Raw genomic sequence first — 26,528 nt, forward strand, 5'->3', positions numbered from 1 at the left:
CTACCATAAGATATGTCTACATATTCATAAAGCCAAGTTCATCATTTTTTGCTGACTATTTTCGTGACCAAACGTCAGTAAATCGGTTTCTAAATATCAAAAGCTTTTTGTTGTTGTGATACAATGGTATTAGTATAAAGAGGCACGTAGAAGGCATATCACAACACCTGCTTGACTGAAAAAATATGGGATGTTTATATAAAATACCTGGAAACCAAAATAATATTAGCGAAGTATTTGTGTGGTCATGTGCCGTTTAAAATAGTACTCAGTATAGTAAAGTCGTACAGAGGTCAACTCAGGCGGAATTATTTAAGATATATCAATAACTGGTATGAATTCAACAAAAATCGGCAATAATTGCAATCCTGTTCAACATCAGACACCAGACACCAACAATAATATACTTAACGAACTGGAGTGGGGCAGGACATGTACAAGTGGTGAATCAGCTCGAATTTTGGGTATAGGCCTACATATTTGCAAATCGGACTATAAGGGTCAGTACCTCACCAACCTAAAACCTCACCGCATGCCCCTGTTCTCAGCATACAGCATAGGTTGCATCATTTTCAACTTATTAATTAATGATTTATTATATAATATGGAGTTTTCTGAAGGACCGATTCAGAAAACTGCCAAAGGCTGCTTGCCATGCCTAAGACATGGAAAGAAAGCGGGCACGAGAACGATCGTTTTTGTGATGTTGATTATCATGCTCATCGCAATCAAGCGTATGAGGTAAGTTAATAAACGCATCACGCCTGGAATAGACAATCAGATTGATATTATATTTTCTTTCACCTGTGCTGCTTACTACTTCTCTTCCCTTCCTTAATAGTATTATTTTGAGGCTATAACTCTTCATGATGTAGACCTCGCTATGCTTGCGTCGCAATGTCACATCCCAATTATCAAACTACAAGTTTCCGTGGTATAGTCGAGAGAGAGAGAGAGAGAGAGAGAGAGAGAGAGACGATATTCTTTTTCACCTGCACCATCGAGATGCTTTGCCAACGGGGTTGCGATACGGCCCCATGAGGTTATCTAGTCTGCGCCCTCCTTTTTTTCTCCTCCATGCTATCCGTTATTGCTGAGCGCCGAGCAGGATAGCTGCGGATACCAATTTTCGAGTCTTTGGTATGAACCGGCCGGGGATCGACCCCACGACCTACCGCTCGAGAAGCCGGACGCATAGCCATTACCCTATCTCGCTCGCCGAACCCGTTTGTGACGTTTTACGGATAATGACTATTGTGTGACGCAGTGGCAGAGTTGTAATAATTACTCAAGTCAAGTCTCGACTCGAGTCGCGATTTTTGGCGACTCGACTTGACTCGAGTCATGTTTTTAAAATGCATAAAATGACTCGACTCGACTCGGGTCACTGTGCATGACTCGAACCAAGTCATATGACTCGAGACTAGAACGGCCAAGACAGACTTTTCATTGCAGCACCGAAGAATAGTAGCCTAAAGTCTCCACATTGTTGGTATTACGTCTAGCAGTCCTGATACTTGGAAAATAGGGCGAGAAACTGTTAGGACTGAGGACTAATTACGATATTGTGAATGCGAGCCATTCTATATCACTCGAGCAGAGTTGAAAAATGTGCATTGAACCGGATTGATCTCAAAACTGAACACTTGAACAGTGAACATAACGACTTGGACTCGGACTTAAGTCACAAAACTATATGACTCGGACTTGCCCCTCTTCTAGCATGGTCCCTCTACCAGCTCGACCCTCTACTATCTCTACTGACCTCTGCCTTGATACGGTGGTGAATTGAAAATGATTCTACTCCACTTAAGTAGAGTCAAAACTATAAAGTGAGATTGACTTGTGAGTTAGTTAAAACCCTGCGTATTGGAGCAAAACAGCATAGGGAGCGGCAGCCTGTGTGTATTTATAATGTGGCCCGCGACACAAATTCTTAAAAGTATTAGAATTTCCCCACATATTGAAAATTGGCTAATAATGGATAATGAGGCACTAAAATTGAGAGGCATGCTTCTCAATGAGCATATATGACGCCTATCCAGTAGCTAATCTTGACAATATTCTGATATATTGGTTACCTCTATCACAAGAGATAGTTCTTTCCGTTCAGTGGGTTTAACCCTTTGGGACAGACTAGAAAAATACTTCAATAATTCTCTGTCAAGTGACTGTGTATCTTCACTACACTAGGCCCAGATAGTTTTGTAAGTCTTTCGAAGTTACAAGGATTGGCCTTTCTTTTCCAAATTTTCTTCTTTCCCGCAAATCCCAACACAACACCTCTAAAGAGCAATACATTTGCATCAATATACCGTACCCGTTGACGAAATCTCTACGCAATTGAAATAAGTATGCATGGTATATGTTGTTTTATCTCCAACGGCTATTCTGACGTTTTAACGGTTATGAATCATATCAGCTAAGATCAGAAAACATTAAATTAGGTCTTAAATCATCTTGCAAATTTATGTTTTTTGCGAACCCCCGGTTGATAGCCACTGATTTAGTAGATAAAGGTAGCCTATTACTTTCTCCATACGTAGTGACGAAAGACGTCTAGTAGGCCTACATGATGCAGTCTGGTATACATTCTCAAGTGCCGCCTGTTATTGCGCCGCATGCTCGCATGTCCAGTTGTTCAAGGACCATAGTCACGAACCTCATGTCGTACGGAATTCGCGCAATCTCAACTTTCTGTCACGCAGGCCAACATTGGAGTCGCTTTTCACTGAGAGTAATATCCCGCATCTGACAGGTAAGCTGCGCAATGTACGCCTAATAAATATATATGGATATATGTTCCATCTACACTATATAAGTCGGATTTCCCCGTCATCGATTGATACTACTGATTATCGCTGCACTGCAATTAAGTGAGAAGAAATTTCAAGCGCCTGGAATGTGATAATCTGGCACCATATACCAAAAATAACACGGCCTGAACATGTGAGGTGGTACGAATGACGAAGGTGGTGCGAATGGTGCGAATGAAAATCCAGATGTGTGCGGATGAGAATCGTAAATATTTTTTTTTATTTTTCCAACGTGGAATAATTCAAATGAGCCTAATAGGAAATAGGAAATAACTTTTCTTGTTGCGACGCAATTGTAAAAAACTTCTATGACTTAAGACGCACCACCAATCGTAGCTTTGAGAATAACTTGAGAATCACAAGCCGTAGTGAATTAATATTTTCGCACTATAATTAATACTTAACAAAAAGCCTGGTTTAAGAGCCGGTGCAGTGGCAGACACGCGGTATATCAGCCCGTCTGAGCCGGCGACAGGCTGAAATAATTGACGTCAAATTGACTTTCTGCTTTTTTTCGCTGAACAATCATCATATTGTCGTAACAACAGTTCGATTAGCACGAGGCACGAGGATGGATGGTAGTAAATACCATCATTACAGACTCACATTTGCAAGTTACTGTAACGCAAATTTTTACCCCTTCAAAGGTAATTAAAGTATGGGCCGCAAAGGGTGTAATTTTGGGTCGACAAGGTGCTAGAGCAGAGGTGGGCAAACTACGGCCCGCAACACCATTCTGTGCGGCCCGCGAGAGTCTAAAGAAACTTATTAAAACATTGCTAAAATGCGTATTAAAAATCGAATTAATGCAAGGAATTGATTTTCTTGGTATATCTCACCATGATAATTCTAAGGCAGTGGTTCTCAAACTGGGGGCGTGAAGCATCTGAAGGGGGCGTGAAGTTGAGCTCAACAAAATTTTCTCAACAAAATCAAGTTTCGGAATTTAATCACCTAACGTAATCATCATAAAACCGCGCCTATAGTTCAATGTTGATGAGTATTATCTGAGAGCTCAAGTTATCCGCGAAAATACAAAGTCATAAATACACATAATAATATTATCTGGCGAATATAGCCTTGCATAGACATCATAGTTTTCGAAACTTATGTATAATCTGAATTATATTTATTTTTCGAAAGCAAGTTATTATAAAGTCTCGGAATTTAATCATCTAACGTACAATGAATGTTATTTATTTCTCGGAAGCAAGTTATTCAATACACATTGCTAAATACACATGGAAAATCGGTATTGAAATTCACAAAACATTAGAATATCTGATACATAGTGCTAAATACGCATCGCTTGATTTCACTTTACGAACTGTACCCTTGGGGCATCAAAGGGGGCGTGGCAATTAGGATGACGTGGCGTAATTTGATTGGCCGGCAACAAATCCAGGTACCCTTACTACTCGTGGCCCAAATCTTTTTAATGTTAGCGTGCTACGCATTTACGGTCATATATGAAACAGAACAGATGCAGGCAATCAGTTGTACGCAACACAGTTCTAAGAAACATGTGTGACCCACGTGATTTCAAATTGGGGAACAATCGGCGTTATTCGGTTCCGACTTATTTCGACGATCGGACATGTCAATATCGAAGGTTTGGGCCAATGACCGATGATCATTTTGGCGAAGGTTTTATCGACTCCTAATTTTTCGGGACCGCGCTTTGTCCAGCCGCATGGTGGTCGAAACTTGATATCTTCAATGTCATGGCGAGGAAAGGGTCGGCCGCAAATTACATATGTCTAATAGTTCCGTACCCGGATGTTGCACAGCCTAATACACCCCTACAGTCTCCGACAGCGTTAAGCGATACTTGAAATGTACAATTCTATCACAAGCACAGCTGCCGCGCAATGTCACTTGCGACCATGTAGTTTAATTCGTTTCTAACACGGTGCATTGTCCACTTCCGAAGAGTTAATCAAGTGGCCAAATATTGATGCAACACCATATTGTCAATGGCACTAATTCTGATTAATTCGATTCGTTTGAACGGGAACTTTGTATATTCCAATAAACAAAATCAACACCAGACGGACTTTCATGGTAACGAGCGCACCTATATCGAATTTCAAACCATTGGGTGTTTGGTAGATAGCGGATTTCTTCTGATAAGGTCATGACATGCGGTGATATTGCCCTTGCGGCAGTTACGCTTGAATATTCGCACTATTTCGAAATTAAAATCGACTGTATGGCGTGGTATTAACGAGTGCAGTTCGGTATTAAAAAGTCAAATCGGTATTTTAAAGCTGTACACAGCAATGCCAGTGAGTAACTTGCATTATCGTGCGGATATAACGGCATCGACAGTCGACACGGAATAATTGTCACATGACTTCGCTTACCCACCCAAAAGTACGGTTCAGAGCGACGTCCCCTAGTTGTTGATAGCTGTAACCGTAGTTACTGAATACTGACTGAACATTCAGTAGTTTTCGGAGCCGGAGCAGTGGTACCAATGAGCTCCGGAGCAGGAGCTGGAGCACATTTACAACGAAAGGGAGCTCCGGAGCTGGAGCTGGAGCAGTTGACAATTTACGCGTGTTCTAAAGCCCTGTTTTGTACCCATCTCTTTGGTAGGATATACAAAACCTCTGCGAGAAGCTATACATGCCACGCAGTATTTCATTACATTATTAATGTCTACATTCGCTTAGCACCATAATATGCAGATTAATTTCAAATGCAGCTTCAGGTTCGATCCATTCCTTAAACGGTTTCGATATCTTCTAATCTACTTTTGCGCGTCTGATATTTTATATATACTTGGTTCATTTGCACGATGAGAAATTCCAGATCCGAGCACCGATTTTCCATATCCCAACCGTTCTGTGTCGTTGGAGATAGAGTTACAGAACCTAAGCGCTAGTGACGACAACTTTGCATCCCTGGTCACAATTATGAAGGAAATAAAAAGTCGATGGCATTACGGGCGGACAACTAAGAGGAAAAAATATTTCGATGCTGAATACATGTAAGTGTATGTAGGCCAATATACCAGGGGCAGGCAACTTCTCCGGTCGGTGGGCCGGATATGGGAGAATGAAGTACTTGACGAACCAGATTACAGAATCGATGAATCAATCGCGTATTTACTCACTTAAACAGGGAATATATCATATTTATCGTAAATCGTAAGTTTTAAAGCATAAACACCTAGACAGTATTCAATCAGACATCTGTGGTCGATCGAAGTTGACAAGAAGTTCCTTGAACTTGAGCTGCATGTCGTATGTGGAATCTTTTAGTGAAGACTGCACGTGAGCATCAGTTATATTGCTAATGTTCATGGTCGAAAATGTTTGCTCGCAAATGTATGTAGACCCGAACGGAGCAAGTAGTATCATGACCATCTTTCTCAGGTTGGCAAACTTGGATTCATTCTGTGACGCATAAAATTTGTCACTACTTTCGGATTAGAATTTCACTCTCAGGTGGAAACTCTCTGCGGGCCCTGCCTGGTATATACTGAAGTGAAAGAGTAGGGGTTGCGTCTGAATCAATTGGCTGGCGCCATTCAATCTGAAGGCGGCATAGTTTATTATCAATGAGTAGCGAAAGTTAACTCAAACAAAACGAGGAAACAGTATTTGAAATAGGCGAAAATTCGATAAGAGCACTCTGCAGAGCGTACGATGTAGCAATCAGGATAAAAGCAATAACAACTAATTTTCCGTGTCCATAAATTTCCTGTGTAAGCTGACGTGTTTGATTATAGAGTTTGTTCATCAATAAGCTTGGCTCTTGTACCTTGGGTGTAGTCGTTGCTCGTGATATCGTGATGATCAACATCGCTGATAAATATTTGATACATCATACCGACATAACCGACTTACATAGTGACCTGCTGACGCTGTTACTGTGAAATTGTTTTCAGACGCCTCCGCAATCAGGCAGGAGCGATTCTGCGCAAGTCCAAGAGCCACCGCTGGTCACGGTTGAATGAACTATCCAAGGCAATAAGAGAACGAATAGACAATATACAGGTAAATTTCGTATACCAACCTATATAATGCTAACGACAAATACATTGACTGAATCGTTTTGTTGGTTTGAATTTTGTTTCGCGAATAGCGGTTTAAATAGCTGGTTCGTGGTACAGAACTTGAATATAGCTTTCAATACAACATCCATTGTAGCAGTATATTTATTAAACTCGAAGACTTTTCGGGTTTTTTGTCGTTGGGATTCATTTTGCCCGAAGCGGCGTAAATTAAACCTCATTTAATCTCTCGTTAATCGCGCCTTGCGCCTCTGCTCACCGGAAAAACTGTCACGCGAATTGGAAGATATCCACTTGATTCTCTCCAAAAATGGCTATCCGGACCACATATTAAAATGCTCCATCTCTAGGGTATTGAAAAAATGGGATACAGCTCCAAAATATGGCCCAGAAAAATGCCCGGCATTTTTGCACCTACCTTGGCTAGGTAACGTGTCTAGCCGTTTTGAAAAGCTTATTAAATCGGCTGTTCACCGTTGTAATTACAGCATTAACACGCATGTAGTGTACACGACGAAACCCTTGTTACCGAACTCTCGAAAAGATGTACTTCCTGCCTTTGATGCAAGTAATGTTGTTTACCAATACAAGTGCCACTGTGATAGTAGGTATGTAGGACGTACATCTCAAAGATTGTTTGAGCGTATTAGCATATCCCAAAATTGATTCGGTCAAAAACATGCGCAAATGATCGCACGGAGCTCGCACGTCAGTGCAAATTGGCTGCAAAAACAGACTGCTATGATGATTACCAAGCATATGCTTCGTCAATTGGACAGCATCTGAGTGAAAACCTTGCTTGTGCACAGCACTATGATGACAATATGTTCACCGTCATTGCGCGTGGTAGGTCTGTGTTTCATTTAAAAGTGTTGGAGTCTACTATTATTCAGTTGAGCAAACCTATTTTATGCAGACAAAAAGATTTCCTCTATAACCTACAAATATCTCATTAGTGCGCGTTGTTCCGTGCGTGTAATTGTTTATTTACAAATTGTGCTGTTAGTTACTATAGTACCGTATGTCCGTATACTTCATAGTTTGTTATTGTTGCCATTGGTACAATGCCAATTTCATGATCTGTGATTTTGATTGTATCGTCATACTTTGCCTTTTGGTTTTGCTTTTAAATCTGTTTAAATCCCTTTAGTGTGCCGATAACTCTTGAAAAGAGGCACCCGAAAAATCTTCGAGTTTAATGAATAGCGGTTTATTTCATTTTTTGTGTTTCTGATGCGAAGCGATCACATACTTCAAATGTAGCGGAGATGTGGTACCGATGGATCAAAAATTGCAAAATTATCTCTGGCCCCCAAATCTTCAGCCGAGAATAGCGGATCTTTTGCTGTCGCAACACTTTGATACAAGCTCTACCTATCGCGGACATTTACATTGATTTCCTCCTTTTCAAAATATATCTATAAACGTTTAAAATTTGTTGCTCGATCGTATCATTGGTCCCCACCCGGTGGGTCCAATGGCGCACGACCATGGGACCTATGATACATTACGCTCAAAACTCAATTTTTTCAACTTGTTTTGTTGTGCACTATAATCTAAGCTACAGCGTGCCAATGAAGGATGATTCGTCGCCACCTCCAAGAATAAATATATTATATCAACTCAAATGTTGGGATAAAATCATGTTTTGATTTCCGCCGAAATTTACAAAATTAATGCCACATACATATTACCGGAAAATCGACATTTTGACTTTCAAACACCTCGTAATAGCGATAAAACACCACAGGTAACTGTGATTTACAGCGTCTATATATGTAGGCATGTTTCTGTTGGTAAGTGATTAGTTGGTCCCACTATTTTTCTTGATTTGGCTATAGTACCATAGGTACCCCACCCTATAAATATTGTATTGATTTAAAAAATATGCGCCATTATATATCCTGATACAAGCCCTATACTTTCCATGCATCCCAAATTATTGCGGGTTTGTTAGTCTGAAAGGTGATATAGAAAAATGTATATGTCGATCCAAATTTACTTTACACCACCTAAAACGTAAATCATTTGTCACAGACCCCATAACTCATGCAGGTCGATTTTTTTGCATATGAGGAAAGATTCTGCCAGCATGCCATTGTAGACAAAGTCGCGTATTGTAATCATAGGATTATCACGGATAATTTTTATTTATTATAATAAGTATTTTAGGTCCCAGTGTTTCATCGATACCACATCTCCTAGGCCCAAAAACTTTTTGAGAACTCATGCGTATAAGCCTGAATCAGTTCCACTTTCGCATGCAACTATGACAACGCGCTCGCTGCTGTGATACTAGGGCTATTTTTAATGTATGGATATTTTGAACTGGCTATTGTGACACTCGCTTTATAAGCACTCACTTATTTCCCCCCGTTGTCAAACCTTGAATCTTCGTATGAGATGGTAGGGAAGATGTGGCACCGATGCATCAAAAATTGCAAAATGATCCCTGGCCCTCAAATCTTCAGCCGAGAATAGCAAATCTTTTGCTGCCTCAACACTTTGATACAATCTCTATCCATCGCGAACATTTACATGGATATCCGCCTTTTCAAAAGGATTTTATGAAGGTTCAAAATTTGTTGCTCGAACGTATCATCGGTCCCCACCCAGTGGGTCCAAAGGCACACGACCATGGGACCTATGAGACACGCGCTCAAAAATTCTAATTTTTCATCTTGTTTTATTGTGTACTATAATCTAGGCTACAACAAGCCAATGAAGAATATATCGTCGCTACCTTCAAGAATAAAATTGATTATATCAACTCAAATGTTGGCGTAAAATCGCATTTCGATTTACGCCCAAACTCACAAAATTCATGACACATACATATTTCGCGTAAGTCGACATTTTTACTTTGAAATACCTCGTTATAGCGATAAAACACCACAGGTTTGCAGCCTCAATATACGTTGGTGTGTTTCTGTTGTCAAGTGATTAGTTGGTCCAACTATTTTGCTTGGTCTAGCTGTGGTATCATAGGCCTTCACCCTATAAATAATGCAATTGAAATGAAGATAGCCCCCTCGAGGATGGTATTGCATTAAAAAAGATGTGGCAATATGTACCCTGATACAAGCTCTACACTTCACATTAAAAATTATGGCTGGCTTGTTAGTGTGGAAGGTGATATAGAAATATGTATACGTCATTCCAAATTTATTTTATACCCCGCAAAACATAAATCAGATGTCTGAGACCCCATTACTCGCGCAGGTCGAAGATGTTTGCACGTGAGGAAAGATTCTCCCAGCATGCAATAGTAGACAAATTCACGTACGGTAATCATGGGATTATCACAGATAATTTTTCAAGTATTTCCGGTCCCACATCTCCGCTGCTTGTGGCGTATTTACACAGGCTGAGTTACGCACCACTTAGTTCCGTATGATATGCACCCCTGGTATCTCCCGTTATTTCGATGGATCAAGTTGGCACACATTGTACTTCTATATATGCTATACTTAGAATCCACCTAATTGTGATACGACGAAGATATTAGTCTGCGACATATCTCGAGGCTCAACAGGATTCGGAAGCAAGATGCACTTCATGGTCAAGGAATTCATGCGCTCCATATACTTCAATCGCACATTTGTGATAAAGTCCGAAGATTGGGGGTACCAAGAAAGGAGTTGGGAATATTATTTGCGGCCGCTTGGAAAGTGCAAATACGACAGTTATTCGACGACTCTACCACTTTTATCAGGTTTGCTCACAGCCTTTCCTTTGATGTGCAAGAGAAATAGCTGTAATAGAGAATATCGAGCATGTGCCCGCTTCCCGCCAGTCGTTATGCTATCTATCGGGTAAAGCAGACCTCGGTATTGTGGGGTCCGCGACGCGATTCTGAACGGCCCGTGAAAAATTTCTTGAAATTTGACCTGTTGTTCTTAATCTTTTGTCTTCATGGACCCCATTCGGACCACCACGGACCCCCGCGGACCCCCGCGGAATTTTAAAAAATGAATCTTTAATGTTTATATAACATTCAGCTCAGTCACTTCTATCAAGTGGGTCATTTTGACGTTTTTCTGGAATAGCGGTGGTTATGCATATCACATGAGAAAATGAATTTTTGCAAACAATTGTTTTTCCAAGACCCCAACGAAGCATCTCCAAACAACAAATTTGTTTGTATAAGTAGGCTATTGACAATTTGGCAATTAAATTAAGTTTGCAGAGTAGATTATTTAATCTCAAACTATAATTCTGTTTATGTGAGTATTGGAGTTTTAGCAGTTATGAAGCGCAATTGCCTCGTAGATTCTCCAATTAAAAAGGTACAAATAATTTGATCAATTATTTTGCAAATTTGAGGGTTTCATGAACCCCCTGAAAATGCTTCGCAGATCCCACGGGGCCCGCGCACCACCGGTTGACAACCACTGATTTAGATTGGGGAAAAGATAGCGTATAAACTGATTTAAAAAACGTTTACTTTGAAGTTTAGTTGATTTATGTACCGAGATTATGTAACGTACCTACCGTCGTGTGAGTAATCCAGGTTTAAAATAAATTCAATATAGCAAGTTACAAGTCACTGTTTCCATATTTAAGTTTAAATCTTGTTTGTTGCCAGGTCTCTGGTTTAAGCTTTTATGTCATACGTTTCCAAATTCTAATTCGCAAAATAATACAATCAGTGCACGCGAGAAACGGCCAACCTAACTCACAAAGGATGTTTTGTCAAGCAATGACAGATGCGGCTAAAGGCCGACATTTCAACAGGATTTGGGGCATTTTTGAGGACGGAAATTAACCGTGAACCTGTCTTTTAGTTTATGGTGATCACTGAGCACGTCTCCCTGTTTAAGAATATAATCCGAGTCGGAATTATGAGAAAAATCATGCAGTGAATAGATACACTCGGCTGATGCGGACGTGCTAGCGAAGCTAATAAAACAGCAAGGCTATTTCAGAAAGCCACACAGAAGGACGCATCCTATAATATTAACGCATCCACTTAGTAACATGTGTTAATGTAATTCAATGCTCTCAAATTAGAAATAAAACTGCACGTCGCAGAACATAGTCCAAACTTGTGTCACAGACCACCAACGTATTTCCTGCTTCCAATTTGGACCGCCGGGAAATAGAATTGCTCACACCTTGGGTAAAGTGATGTAAATTGCGCAGCATGCTGCCCGTCAGCGGAGAACCGTCCTCCCAGAAAAATACAGTAGATAACAACAGATTGACGCATGAGTTGAATGTAGGTATATTTAATATATTTCACCATAGTCTAGGCCAGTTTGCTGGTTTTATTAACACATCATTGGCGCTTATCGCTATTACAGTCATTTGCGCCCAGTACATGAATTTCATTAATGTCAAATGTCTTTTTGCTTTTGCTCCTTCAGCGTGATCTTTAGCTGCCATCTTTCAAGAGTTCGTGTCTCTCTTCCTCCGGGCTTTTCAAGGCGCTGTATTTACAGTGGGATCGGCGATGAGGACCCCAGATAACCTCCGACACATAGAAACATGGCAGAGCCGAGACTCGAACCAGCAACCATTGGTGTCGTGACTGCAGTTATTAACCAACTGCACCACCCGCTTCCCCGCCTAGGCCAGTTGTTCTCTTCTTTGACGTCGCGGTACCCTCCGAAAGGGAGAAATAGCACGCGCCACCCTGCATGGCACTTCGAATACCGTTTCTCTGGAGAAAGCGTACTGCATCGCTGCCATGCCAACGGTTGACTGCAGAATCCTTTCCTAAGTGTTAAGGGTTTATCTCGGCTCATCCGCGCCATCCTATCCACGTATGCGGTGTTGTAAAAAAATCTGGAACTAAAGTGGGTCGTGCTATGAATTGTCGTCAAAGTAATCATAATGCAGCAACAGCGTTCTGGTGTAATGTGACCATAGATGCCGGAATACCGCGAACAGTCAAACACAATTAATAGGGTGCCCGGGGTGCATGATTCGGCAAGATGATGATTTGAAAAAGAAAAATGGTAATCTAATAACGTAATGTCTTGGTTCGGCCAGAGATTCTGATGATGTTGACCAGGGTTGTAACGACTCAAGTCATGAATCGACTCGAGTTAGACTCAAGGCGCGATTTTTTGGTGATTCGACTTGACTCGAATCATTTTTTTAAATGAAAAATGACTCGACTTGACTCAAGACAATTTGTGTATTGAATCGACTTGTACTCGAGTCATTGCGCATGACTCGGACCAAGTCACGTGACTCGAGACTGGGTCTACGAAGATCGGCGTTTCATTCTAATTGCGAAGAATTGTATAAAGTTGCCACACTATAAATATTCGTCTATCAGTACTGATACTTGAAAATGCTACCAGAAACTTTTTAAAGTGAGGAAAATTAGTATATTATGAATGTGAAACGTTCGATATCACCGAGCAGAGTTGTAAAGAGTGGTTCCTACGTGACATTAACAAGGAACTAAACAGTCATCACTATGACTTGGACTCGGACTCGAGTCAAAGCGCTATGACTCGGACTCGACACTTTACTCCGTGACTTAGACTCGAACTTGACTCGGTGGTGAATTGAAAATGGGTAAAAACTATAAAAGTGAGATTGACTTGTGACTCGGAACCTTGTGACTTGGTTAGGCCTACAACCCTGAGGTTGACCAGAAAAAAATCGTGAACAACTTCGGCCAGACCTAAATATCACGACCCAATTACCCGATTGATCACTTTTTGTGTAGTTATTACATTCTTAGATGATGATGTGGGGGAGTTGGTGGTACATACGAAGCGATTGACAGTGGAGGCACCGGTTTGATTCTTGGCAGTTGCACGTAACACTTGGGCATTGCGACATTATCTTACCCGGTCATTGCATCGCATTGTAAATCGAGTATCTTGAGCGGATAAGAATATTAGAAACGCGACGATTCCATGCTCAGAGTCTGGATCCTCAATTTCTCCACACTTCGATATTGTAAACCACGTTCTCTGAGCAATCCAATAGTGTGTCGTGGTATACGGGTCGAGAACGTCTGGCGTATGCCCTAGCTACAGGGTCTTGGTTATCATATCAAAATCGACGCTCGCATACCGCATCAAACACCTACATCACATCAAATATGCTCTGAGGGACCTGAAAGATTAGCCTACATCAGTGGGTAAGGACAGCAGCCCATTGTTTTGCTGTTATCCGAGTTTTTTTTAGATCTGATTTGTAATTGTATATATTAGTTTCATTTGTTCTCCATTATACACTATTTTCGGGAATTGGGAATAAAAATAAGCTAATAATTTTAAATAAACTTTAAATTAATAAAGTAATATAAAAACTTTTTATGTTTACCCAGACGAAACACAGAACGAGCGAATCGTTCGATTGGCTCGCAATGTGCCAGGCATTGATACGTCGGTGCCCGAGAACATATTGGTCGCCTTGAAGAAACTACATGATGATCCGCAAGCATGGTGGGTTGGACAGTTTGTCAGTTACGCCTTCCGGTTCCAGCCCTGGTTTCAGGCGTATGTGCTCTCTATCGAAGAACGCATCGGCTTTACTAACAAAGCGGCCGGGTGGGTGAAAATATTTGGCGTGAAAACTGAATGAATGGTTGGATCTCAAATGTGTTGAATGCACCATGCTCACACAGTGTTTTATGATAATAGCAAATCTTTATCGTAGAACAGGCCTGGCAAAGTGCGGCCCGCGGAGCTATTCTGTGCGACCCGCGAAAGGTTGCTTGTAATTCAAAATAATAAACCTATTTTTTAATGTTGGTGCTTGGACTAAAACCATAGGATGAATACATAACTCACAGCTAATTCATTTACTATCAACCATGTTCATTAACATGCCGCGATTACGCATCCCATACGTACCTCACGTGCGTAATCCAGATTCAAAATAAAGTAAATGTAGCAAATTCTGCCGTTGCAATTAAAGTCACAAGGAGTCACCAAACCTTCATTGTTGTCATTGTCGCATTACGCATTTCACGGTCTGTGTTTCAAATTGTTACGTGATGCGTTTTCAAATCCCTAATTCGTAAAGCAAGTCAATCGGTGCCCGTGATTTTATGAGTCATCATTACCTATAAAGGATGTCAAAAAAGAAAACCGAAAGTTGAAATTCAAAGAAGATTTGGAGGGGGAGTCAGGGGTAACCCGTCTTTTTAGTGGTTAGTGCCGAGCAGGTCGCCATGGTTAAGGAGTATAATTTAAGTCGGTTCTATGCCAAAAACACGAATACATACACTCGCTCAAGGGACGGCGAATTTCGGAAGAACTGCATGCTTGGCTCAACAACAAGGCCATTTCGCCAAGCTGCACTCTGCTCGGACACCAGCGACCAAGACAATAAGCTTTGTAGTATACCCAGAACCGTAACCCCTCAATTGGAGGGGCGAGCTCGAAGATGGCCCGAAATTATATTGTGAATGAACATAAATTATAGAGTATTTCTTCGAAAATTTATGCAACTTCTTTCAAATTTTTCTCGCGCTCTGCGCGATTTAGAAAGCAATGGTTCATAGAAGTGGGCATTTCGGTGTCAGCTGTAACCGCGCCACGACGCGCCAATACATATGAAGTTTAGGTGAACACGAGACTCCGTGAAGGCACTGCAAATGTAACTGCTGATCAAATTAACTAAGTAAAGGAAAAAAAGTTCGACAGCGAGAAAACATTGGCCGAAAAGCACTGCCCTTATGTTGACCGAAAACTAGGATGTCCAATTGTCCATAGGAAATATTTGGCAGTGAAGAAATACCAGTTTGGAGTCGTGTGCGTCTTTTAGTTTAGTACGCTTTCACATAGCAGACGGGAGGTCACGAAAATATGTAACGAAGTAATCATTTCAACGGGTCCTCCCAAATATTTCGAAGACAACACCTCACTCATCGTCAGTGGTAAAACATGAGTACGTTATTCAATTACCAATATTTTTGACCGATGGCATGATGAATCACGGAAAAATTCCGCGCTTCGCGCGATTAGGGCCTAAAATGTTATTAATTAGCGTATACAAGAAATCTCGCTCGGAAGCAGTGTCAAAACGTCAATCCCGATGGGGTCTGGTCTGGGGGGCAACGCCGCAACGTTTGGGATGTGGCAGTCACGGTCCCGTGTGGATATGTATTATACTGCTAACACATAACACTACCGGTCACTTGTAACTTTCCCGGAAGGAAATATCACCGTCATATTGGTTTCTATGCTCCCAACATGTTGTTTGTTTGCGGTATATCATAGAGTTTTTCGACTGCTATGGCCGTTTACACCAGTCCGATTTTCATGATGAGATGGCGAGGAGGAGCCTAGGTAAACCTCTGACACTTGTTCATACTAATGACCAGAAAACAACCTTGCGTTATAGTAGATGGCGCTTTGAATGACGCATCGACTGATCTGATGTCTTGTTAGCCTGCTTCCCAATAATGTTTTCTTCTATTCTGAAAATTGAACTAAATGATTCAGAAACGAGCTGCTGATAGCATCCGCTTTTGACATTCTTCTAATAGTCATTGACATTTAATTTCCGTCTCCGAGACCCAAAAGAATGGACAAACGACCCCATTGGCAGTGGTAGCTTTTGGGGTGGGCGAGGTGGGCGGTCGCCCAGCCCCCCTGGTCGAAGGCCCCCTCCCCTCTTAGGTTTTACCGCTTTTTTTCAAGGGTAGTAGCGAATAGACGTGGAAATCTGATCCCGTTCAGATGAGCGAATAATCAAATCTCCGCATTTGTTATAAAAGTGCCATAGCCGACAATCATCAAGTCTCTGCATGCCTGTTAAGTTGATACACGAAAGGGGTTCTGGGGGGCGGAGCCCCCAGGAGCTGCGATTACATACTTATAGCCCCCCCCCCCAATTGTAGGGCCACCACTGCCCATTGGGGTCGCGATCCTTGGTTTGGAAACCCTATGCTCTAGTTAATTGGCACGTGTCAACGATTTGAAGACTTTGCGTCCGGAAATTGAACCCTGTCAGTGTCTACGAATCTTGTAATTATCAAAAACTCGTGGACGCCGCCCGATGCCGCAAAACCTTCTCGGGACATTGCAAATGATCAGCCGGCACTGACATAGTGTCGAGCATGCTATGGTTCAATATACCCTTCATATTCCAGAATCCATATTAGATGGGGGGACAAATTAATTAAAGAAGCCGCAAAGTATGAAGTGAATGAATACATGGACTTAGTGGAGATGTTCTTTCGGAGGCAGGAAGTTGCAGGCAAACAGACACAACGGGTGGTTTATGTCGCAACTGAGAGCTCTCAAGCCTGGCAGGATTTGAAGTTCAAGTATTCTTATTTATGTATTGCATATTCTATGGCTGGATTGCGCATTTTATATTGTGCTGACTAGAATACCATCAACATTCCCGGGATCTGGAGGTTGGCAGAGATGTACAATGTATAGTTACCGATGATACTCAAGTAAACGTAAAACAGGGGCGGGCAACTTCTCCCGTCGCCGAGCCAGATATGAGAAAATGAGATACTTGGCGGGCCGGATTCCTGAATTAATAGATTAAACGCGTATTTATTCACCTATACTAGGTTTAATCGTATTTAATGTAAACTATAAGTTTGAACCATAAAGACCAATACAGTATTCAATGAATTTATTATTGTCATGTGCGTCATAGCTGTCCAAGTCAATGAGGCATCTATGATCGATCACAGTTGTGTCCTGTTTCTTTGAACTCTGGCTGCATGTCGGACACAAAGAAAACAAATAACTAAAGAATAACTTTAATACGTTGTTGTGCCGATAGCAGACGGTATATATAAGCATAAGACCTTGATGGCTTCCACACCCTGTTTAACGTCCACTTGTATGAATATAACTTTATTATAGTTACATGAGCTTTCGGAGCTCTGCTTCTTCATCAGGGGATAAAGCGAAAGTAACGCAAAGGCTTTGTTTTCACGGGGAGCGTGCATTCTCACGGCGAGCGAATGTCGTTGTTTATTTCTTTGCTTCACGCCTCGCTGGAGATTTCCGTTGACTCGCTCGTTCTCGCTCACTTTTTCACGTTGCCGCACGGTTGTGGCGCGTTTCGAGAACGTATCGCAACGAGAAATTTGCGAGCGTTGCTGGACAAGCAGACCTCTAGACCGCTATGGAAGTGGAATATAGTTGCGAACATTGCTGGAATGAATACCAGGACAAAGTATTGGTGCTACTAGCTGCGTATGTTTATTGTAAACATAAAAAAAGACAGAAGAGGAGATTCTGGGTTGGTGAAGATCTCCGAACCAGGGAGCAAAAAGGTATATCTAAATTGTTGACCTTACCGGTACTTTTTCGTTGTTGCATCGGCAATGATTGTCAACTGAAATCATTCCGATATGGAATTCTATTATGGGCTTTGCAATGATGCTGGTCAATATTGCTAAATGATCTGCTACAAACAAATAATATTAGAAAAATATGTGAAATATTGCCCACAACCTATAAATGTGCATTAATTTGTATAATATACCGGTAATATATAAATTAGCGTTGGTGGCCAATTTCCTGTGAAATCTTACACAAAAAACGTGTTAACCAGTGTATCTTTCTATTGCGTAGTAACAACATATTTTGAATTGATACCTTGATATACATATTCTCTTTTGATTTACAGGTGAATATCATATATTAGTGCCGGACTTGAGATTACACCGACCGGAAAAGTACCGGACATATTTTAGAATGCCAGCTGAAACATTCTATAAACTCCTTGATCATGTCAAAGAATCTATAACCAAGATTACAACAAACATGAGGAAGCCTATCAGTGCCGAAGAGCGCCTGGGAGTAACCCTGCAGTAAGTATATTGATTATTGATGTGATCATTGAAGTTCTATTTTGGGATCGGATGGAAGATTCTCTTTAAATTGTCGTGAGGGTGGGTAAAACGAATCACTAATTTTGAACCAGAGTAACTTGACAAGAGGCCAAGATTTTTGTTATTATGACAGAGTGGTTTCTTGTAAGCTTGCAGATTAGCTTAAGAGATACTGAGGTTCGTTAGTAGGCTACTGTCCTAAATTGAATGATTTTTCATCATGTATGAATCGAATCAACGGGATGACCTCATTGTTGTTGTTGCGCTTTTCATTGCTAACTTCCAATGACAGTTCTTACTGGGAACCGACCTGTATGAGACTGATTTGTATTGGCTGTGATTCGATTTTGCTCATCCCTTTCCATTACTTGTTGCATATCATGGCCGTGTGACCGCGATTTTTTGCCGTGCTTTGAAATGTCAAGTCCTCAAATTTGAATTATATTTTACAGCTTTCTGGCTCACGGAGGATCCTATACAAATCTTGCAACAAGGTATAGAATGAGCAAGACAGTTTTGTCAAAAATTGTTCCTGAAACCTGCAAAGCCATTTGGGATGCTCTGCAGCCAATTGTGATGCCATCGCCAACAAAAGAATCATGGGCAAAGATTGCCAAGGAATTTGAAAGAAAATGTCAATTTCCCAGCTGCCTAGGAGCAGTAGATGGAAAACACATCCAAATCCGTGCACCAAAAAATTCAGGCTCCATGTATTTCAATTACAAAAAAACTTACAGTGTCGTACTTCTTGGCGTAGCCGATGCGAACTGTAAATTTGTTGTGGTAGATGTTGGTGGGTTCGGAAAGTGTCCTGATTCTCGGATCTTACAATCATCTACATTTGGCAAAATGCTTTTTAATGAAGAGTTGGACTTGCCTTCAGATAAGTTCTAGCTGGTCAGACTGAATCTGTTCCACCAGTGTTTATTGGGGACGAGGCGTTCCCTTTAAAGCGGAATCTACTCCATCCTTATTCCAGCTCTAATCTGGATGATAAGAAAAGGATTTTCAATTACAGACTTTCTCATGCACGTCGAGTCGTTGAAATGGCATTTGGCATATTGGTTGCTCGATTTAAAGTACTGTATGGACGCATTGATGCAGCACCTGAACATGTCGACACTATCGTCAAAGCAAGCACAGTCCTTCATAATTTTTTATGCGATGAGAAAATTGGTTTGCCTGAACCTACAGACAATGAAGAATCAGCAAACCTCGCTACAGACTTAACTAGGCTCCGGATAGTGGGGAGACCATACATACAGTTCTGAAGCTGCAAGAGTTCGCGCTGCCTATGCTGATTACTTCGTGGGTAGTGAAGGATCTGTGCCTTGGCAGTCAGATCATGTCTTTAGAACTTGATGGGACTTCTGATATAGGAGAGCAACACGTGTTTGGTGTTATGTTGCTGTTCAGTCTTACAGTTGTTTTTTACTATAATTTATTGTTGCCTTGCATGTTCCTGACATTTACGAATACACTGGTTTCTTAGTTTCACAAGATTTATTCAGAGTTAATTGAGACAGACGTGTCTAGTCGCTCGCTTCAATATCCCCCTCCATTAGCTCTGCTATGAGCTTCCATACTTGAACTTTAAATTTCATCTGCCTTTGAGGGCTCAAAGAGGATAGAGGGCTGGCCAAGCCCCGTAAAAAGACCATCGCAGCACTATTCTGCTCACATTGTTGCGGACGATCTGGAAAATGAAACATTTGATTTGATGAGCACTTACCGATGTGGTAAAAGTAGTTAATGTTGCTATTCAAGTAGAAGTTGAAGTAGTCCGGTTGGATATATAAGTAATGAAAATATGTGACAAATAGCACTACTTGAGTACTGTGAAAAGATAGAAGTAGCCTATCCACTGATGAATAGAGCACGCATAAGTTGGAAGACTCACTTAGACTGTTTATTGCTCCCAAAATTTGTGACAAATCTTGGTCATCAGTTGTCTTGCGCTTCTTGGTTGACGGCTCAGGAGCAGGGAGTGGTGGTTCAGCTGTACCCTCTAGCAGAAACTCGTCATTCTGATCAGGACACAGTGCCGATAAATCCAGTGTTGTATATTCTGGGTTAGGTATAGGGTAGTAAATATGACGCGTCAAATTGATTTTTATTGAGCTTGAAAACTACGAACCTGGGAAGCCATCGGATAGAATTGAACATCCCGCATCTGAATGTTCATTGTCGGATATTGCACTAAAATTATTTCGAGAGTTGTATTACAAACGAATGCTGCAATCTTACTCCGACTGTACCTTGAATTCAGCACTACGGCACTTCGCTTACTGCTGAAATTCGAAGTAGTTCTGACAAAAAAAATGAAATGATATCGATGGATATTATTGACATTTTTGCAAAGTCACTTTCTATTCGTCGTATGCGGACGCAGAACTCGAGCCGCGGCATCATCTCCCACTCAGCGCAGCAGTTTCTTCCCGATCCAGACCGGTTGTTCTTCTTTTCTTTGTCCAACTCTCTCCGATATTTATCCCGTACTGCCCGCCATCTTTTCTTGCAATCTTCCACTGAAAGAAGCAAAACTTTGTATGCATACGGCGGTAACGTAGTGCGATAAAAGAAGCACTCACCAGTAGTTTTTAATGAATCGGCTATGTTTCTCCATGCATTATCCTTGCGAACTGTGTCCCTATACGCGCTGATGCCCATGTTGTACAGACACTCATATGCCCTAATTTCCACAATTAATTGCTCTTCCTCCATCTTCCTTCAGGTCGCAGCTTCGTAGCAATACAACTTTCTCGCGCGCTTTTCTCGACTACTCTGCACCATTGTCTCGAACCGCGTGGTGGCGCCAGTGCTAGCGATCACTGTCACGGCATCAGTGAAAACGCAAGGCTCGTTCTCGCTACGGCTCGGCCGTCTCACTCGCTCCCCGTGAAATCAAGGCCAAAAAGAGCAACGCAAAAAGATTTTGAATTTGAACATATACATATTATGACATCATAATGGATGAGAAGTTTCCAGATTTCAGAATCGTGTACTTTATGACGTCATAGGCACCAAGATGTAGTATATATTAGAAACGCATGAAGTAAGCTGGGTGCTCCTAAAAATTGGATACGATATGAAGTGTTTGTAGTATAATACACGTACAGAAAAGTGTCAATTTAAGTATTATACCTGGTGTAGTGAGACATGTACCCTCTATCTATATTCAGTCCTTGTCGGAATGTATGAAATTTGTCGATATATTTTTGTTCAGTAGCCTTGTGTAGGGTAGAGTCTTCAATGTTCCCGACCAATACGTTGATTATTTTGTCGCTCTCCGAGTTTCCAGCCGAAGAAAAATGTTCACCGACAGTCTTGGATTTGTTGCCTTTCGATACATCATGTCGATGTCCATTTACTCTCTTGTGGAGAGGTTGACTGGTCTCTCCAACGTACCATGCATTGGTACATCCTTTTCGGCATCGAATCAAGTATATCAAATGACTTGATTTGCAAGTGAAATGGCCTTTGGTGTTGTGCTTGGCATGTCCTCTTGTAATCCACCATGACGTCATAATTGAATATTCGTGACGTCATGGCTTGAAAAAAACATGTTATAAACAAGGGCCCTACGTATGACCCTGTAACTGCATGGGTCTCAAAAAACTAGCTAAGACTGGTACGTTTCGGCGAAACTCAAATAATCGCAAATATGTGCGTATGTTGAATACGGTTCGAGCGATTTACGTAGTGGTGTAGGTCATTGGTATATGAATTTTGATCTGATTACTGTTCCGATACTAATCGTCATTGCTTGAGCTTTTTATAGGCAGTAGACATGCATTGGAAGGTTTTAAACTTTCAGTTATCCGGAATATACCTTCATCGGTAGCGGTTACGTTAACGAGAGCCGCGACATCATCAAGCCGCGCGGTGTACGCTACTCTACCATAGAATCCGCTCTTCCGTCGATTTTGATTGACATGCATTTCCTTTCGAAAAGTGCATACGTCGTTTGCACGTTTTCATCAAACGTAAGTTCAATGAAGCAAAATGAATACCGGTAGAACTTTCGACTAGACTTAAGGCTAATGCTCGATTCTAAATCTAATAACCCAGGTGCACGATTTTGTCCACCTCTAGTGATGAGTGATGAGTTCGTGTAGCCTACGAGATTCGTTTACGAGCTATACCAAGCCAATATATTGGCGTTTAATAATTACGAATATGCTCATCACTTTCGTCCAGTAGCTCTAGCATGAAAAACATCAATTAGTCGTTGGTATACCTCGTCTTTACACAGCATCCCAATTTTGTGATAGTGTTAGTAAATATGCCTGTGAAATTTTTTCCCATGATGATACTGACATCGAAGCGTTCGCAATTTCTTTGATGATCAGAATTAAAACTGCCCATGCTTCTACTGGAATGCACAGTCGGATATATACCATTCATGATTCCGTATTTTGTATTGTATTGTATTAATAAGATACGATAGTGGCGCTTATAGCCTTATGAGGCTTTGTGCTCCACGTCAATGGCACAATGGCAATTTCAACAGTTCAATGCATTTTTCTTGGCGACTATTCTTGCTCACTCTTGCACGAATCAGTCTCTCTCTCTCTCTCTCTCTCTCTCTCTCTTCCACACGCATTCATTTATCAGATCTTTGCTGCCGATTTTCCAGCTCGGCTCACTGTACATTCTGGGCTTTTTAAGTCGCTGCAATCGCAGTGAGGTCGGCGATGAGGAGCCAAGATCAACCTCCAGCACATTGAAACTTGGTAGAGCCGAGACTCGAACTAACAACCATTGGTGTCGTGACGGTGTCGTTCAACACACTGCGCCGCTGGCTTCCCCCTATTTTGTGTATTTTCAAACGAGCTATGAGAACGTGCTTCGCGTTTAGTAGTGAGAGTGATATATTAGAAAAAATCAATTCCACTGACTCACCCTCTCTCTCTCTCTCTCTCTCTCTCTCTCTCTCTTCGATGAGTTATAGATCAACTCGTCTAACTTTTTTCAGGTTTGCCGCGGAATATACGAGCTTCTGATGACGATCGATGCCTTGCCGTCAGACATATTACAAAGTCTCGATAAATTTTATCATGGCAATGGCGGCCCCCGATTCATAGCGACTTGGGACCACAATAAGCGTAAAAACGACGAGCTCGATATTAAGGTCGGGGATGAACTGACCGCTCATTCCCATAGACAACACAGGGACTTCGATGGGAATATCAAAGCAACAAACTTGCGAACTGGCAAAAAAGGGTTTTTTCCTCCATACAAAGCAGAGATCATAGTTAAAGCTATAAAGTGGACCGTTTTCGAGGACCTGTAAAGTAAATCTTCCCACGGTACATTTGTTCGTTTGCGCTACCAAATGCGAAAATTGCATGAGAGATAATATTTACTCAAATTCACGCAAGGTTTTTTACCACACTCGCTGACCCTACATCTGGGGTGTCAAACTCAACTTGCATGGGGGGCCGGATTCAAACCTTCGGATTGCTCGCGGGCCGCACTAGTCAAATGGTTCCAAAATATTACCTCAACACTCCCGGCCTTGGTTCTTATTCGAATACTGTATTATCAAGCCTATGCACATAATAGTATATTGCATTATATTACAGATCATAGGGGTTCTATTCTAGCTACACCGTTATTTGCCAACAATTAAATTACGGCAATAGACGCTGAACGGGGCTGTTGAATACCGTTATAAACGGCTAAAACATAAAGGCTCCAACGATGATATGAGTCATATTTCTATGCACCCTTTGTTTTAGTCGTGTACTGCAGAGATGAGCGGATTTGGAATGTCTGTGTCCTAATCCAATCCAAATCCGAAACTTCAAATCCAAATTCAAATCCCAATCCATAATTTTTTCATAATCAAGTTCATGTCCAATCCTAATCCGATTCTCACTGGAAATTCTGAAAAAATGCTAATTTATGCAAGGTAGGAATTGGAAAATTTTCTTTCACAACCAACGATTCCCTTGATTCAAGACAACTTGATAACCATAAGAACATTAATAACTGATCTGAATAAAATTTGTCGCCATTCGCCACACGACATATCAATCTCCCAGAAAATAGGTAAATCCAATCCAAATCCTAATCCATTCAGAAAAAAATCTCTAATCCTAATCCAATCCAAATCCGACAAAATTTCCCAAATCCTGTTTTTTCAAATCCTAATCCTAATCCATGCTCATCTCTGGTGTACTGGTGTTAGGCGAACTCCATGCCTTCTCGAAATTGGGTGTCAACGTGAACGACTTGCTCCTAATGGTGACTAAAGTGAAATCCCATGTCGGATATGGTTATGGCCTTTCTACGGACATACTCTACATTTTCTGTCGTGAGGGACTATTTAATGGAAGTATTTCTTGCTGAAAACCCAACATTTGCTGTTAAAAATCTGCTCGATAATACACGCATTTTTCAATGTACTGAAAATTGCATCGCGGGCCGGATAAAACTGTCTGGCGGGTCGGATGCGGTCCGCGGGCCGTGTGTTTGACACCCCTGCCCTGATGATCCATCATCAGCACACTCGCACACTGTACAGTGTACAGACGGCGTCAACTGCATTACGTCACAACCTGAAACTAAATCATCTATGTATTGTAGTTTCCGGGGGGATTCAGATTTGGTTTAAATCCGCGGGGATGGGTCTAATTTTGAAAGTAACGATATTTAAGATTCAGCGCAACGTGAAGCGAACAAGCATTTAATTTCTGTAACTTACGAAATGTCATAACAGGCGAGTATCGAACATAAAAGCAGCACGGAGTGTTTTCTCTTGCCTACGAAACCAATATCAGCCAACGGCATGCAAAAATACATGTGTGGGCAGCTTGTTTACGGCCGAGTTTCTTACCGGTAGAGCACAGTGGAATTTTTAGGTGTGCTACAAAGTTATTCGGAAAATATAATGTTAGCGGAAAGTCGATCTTAGCTAGTCCTATGATTTGACCACAACATAGGCGGATGTTCACCAAAGTTGATTATTTTCCGCTGACTGTCATCATGTGCGAATGTCATTAAATGTCGTAAGATGGATTTCCTAATAAATCATAATCATTCTGTTGCTGTGATGTTAAGTAGGCTAAACAGGCATATGAAAACCTATTCAGAGGTTCACGTTCACAAAAGCACCTTGGTAGGTTCTGCGCTGTCAACCATTTTCATTTATTACAATTTCCCACCCTTAGTTGAAATTCATTGCATTTCAACTTCGGGCCACTCCATGCTTGGCGCTAGAAGCATACAAAATCAACACTAAACAAGCATGCGCCAAGAAGTTTACTTGCTTTACTTGCTTGCTTACTTGTTAATACCTTTTATGCTGTACTTGGATAAACCAATTCGCGAGTGTGTTAGATAGATAGGCTATAATTCTTTTTATGTGTAATAAAAATATTCATATATTGTAGAAGCGTATTTAATGGTTGGAACATGGTTATGAAGCTGTCAGCATTTTGTGTCCTGGAGTTAAACCAAAAGTACAATCAGCAAATCTATGAACAGATCGCTGCTCACAGACTCAAATTTACAACCAGTTCTAAGAATCAGGACAACCGAATTTCAGCCCTAATTTTGACAATGAGGACGACCAGCTTATAAATTCCTGTCGATGTTTCTGAAATATGTACGTTATCATCAAATCAAAGTTTGGTTTGTTTTGAATATACAAATACATATATTTGAAGAGCTTCTTATAGGTACAGAACTTCAATATACAATTGAATAGTATATATGAATATACTATTCGGATAGCCTACATATTTGCAGGTTATCGGTCACTAACTAATCAAATAACAATATTAAATTTTGGCTTAGTATCACAATTTTATATAGTGTGGCCCGCGAATAGATTCAAATGTTGAATGGTTGGATCTTACATGTTAGCCGACTATTGTGCGGGTACCGAACGAGA

At 41.2% G+C, this 26,528-nt stretch overlaps 1 protein-coding gene across 4 annotated transcripts; it reads left to right on the forward strand.

Moving 5' to 3' along the window:
* Positions 1 to 510: 510 nt before the first annotated feature.
* Positions 511 to 25,677, forward strand: LOC145436207 (alpha-(1,6)-fucosyltransferase-like). 4 transcript variants are annotated; one of them, XM_080313557.1, is made up of 10 exons: positions 513 to 741; positions 2,709 to 2,758; positions 5,267 to 5,413; positions 5,634 to 5,811; positions 6,715 to 6,823; positions 10,315 to 10,555; positions 14,138 to 14,360; positions 16,913 to 17,089; positions 22,443 to 22,611; positions 23,604 to 25,677. In XM_080313557.1, the coding sequence occupies exons 1-10, from the start codon at positions 533 to 535 to the stop codon at positions 23,919 to 23,921; spliced, it is 1,821 nt and encodes a 606-aa protein (XP_080169683.1). In that variant the 5' UTR covers positions 513 to 532; the 3' UTR covers positions 23,922 to 25,677. The 4 variants fall into 4 exon arrangements, with proteins under 4 accessions (XP_080169686.1, XP_080169683.1, XP_080169684.1 ...); XM_080313560.1 differs by lacking the exon at positions 16,913 to 17,089 and having other exon boundaries at positions 511 to 741; XM_080313558.1 differs by lacking the exon at positions 5,267 to 5,413 and having other exon boundaries at positions 514 to 741.
* Positions 25,678 to 26,528: the final 851 nt, after the last annotated feature.

Source organism: Botryllus schlosseri, chromosome 3, assembly GCF_051294905.1.
Source record: "Botryllus schlosseri isolate E-star chromosome 3, Bs_hap1, whole genome shotgun sequence".
NCBI lineage: Eukaryota > Metazoa > Chordata > Ascidiacea > Stolidobranchia > Styelidae > Botryllus > Botryllus schlosseri.

Bases quoted from the DNA above. Each gene is read 5' to 3' on its own strand.
- LOC145436207 (XM_080313557.1), top strand. From the start codon at position 533: ATGCCCCTGTTCTCAGCATACAGCATAGGTTGCATCATTTTCAACTTA. The intron at 5,414-5,633 runs GTAGGATATACA...GAGAAATTCCAG, and splicing joins GTTTTGTACCCATCTCTTTG to ATCCGAGCACCGATTTTCCA. The intron at 22,612-23,603 runs GTAAGTTCAATG...AACTTTTTTCAG, and splicing joins TTTGCACGTTTTCATCAAAC to GTTTGCCGCGGAATATACGA.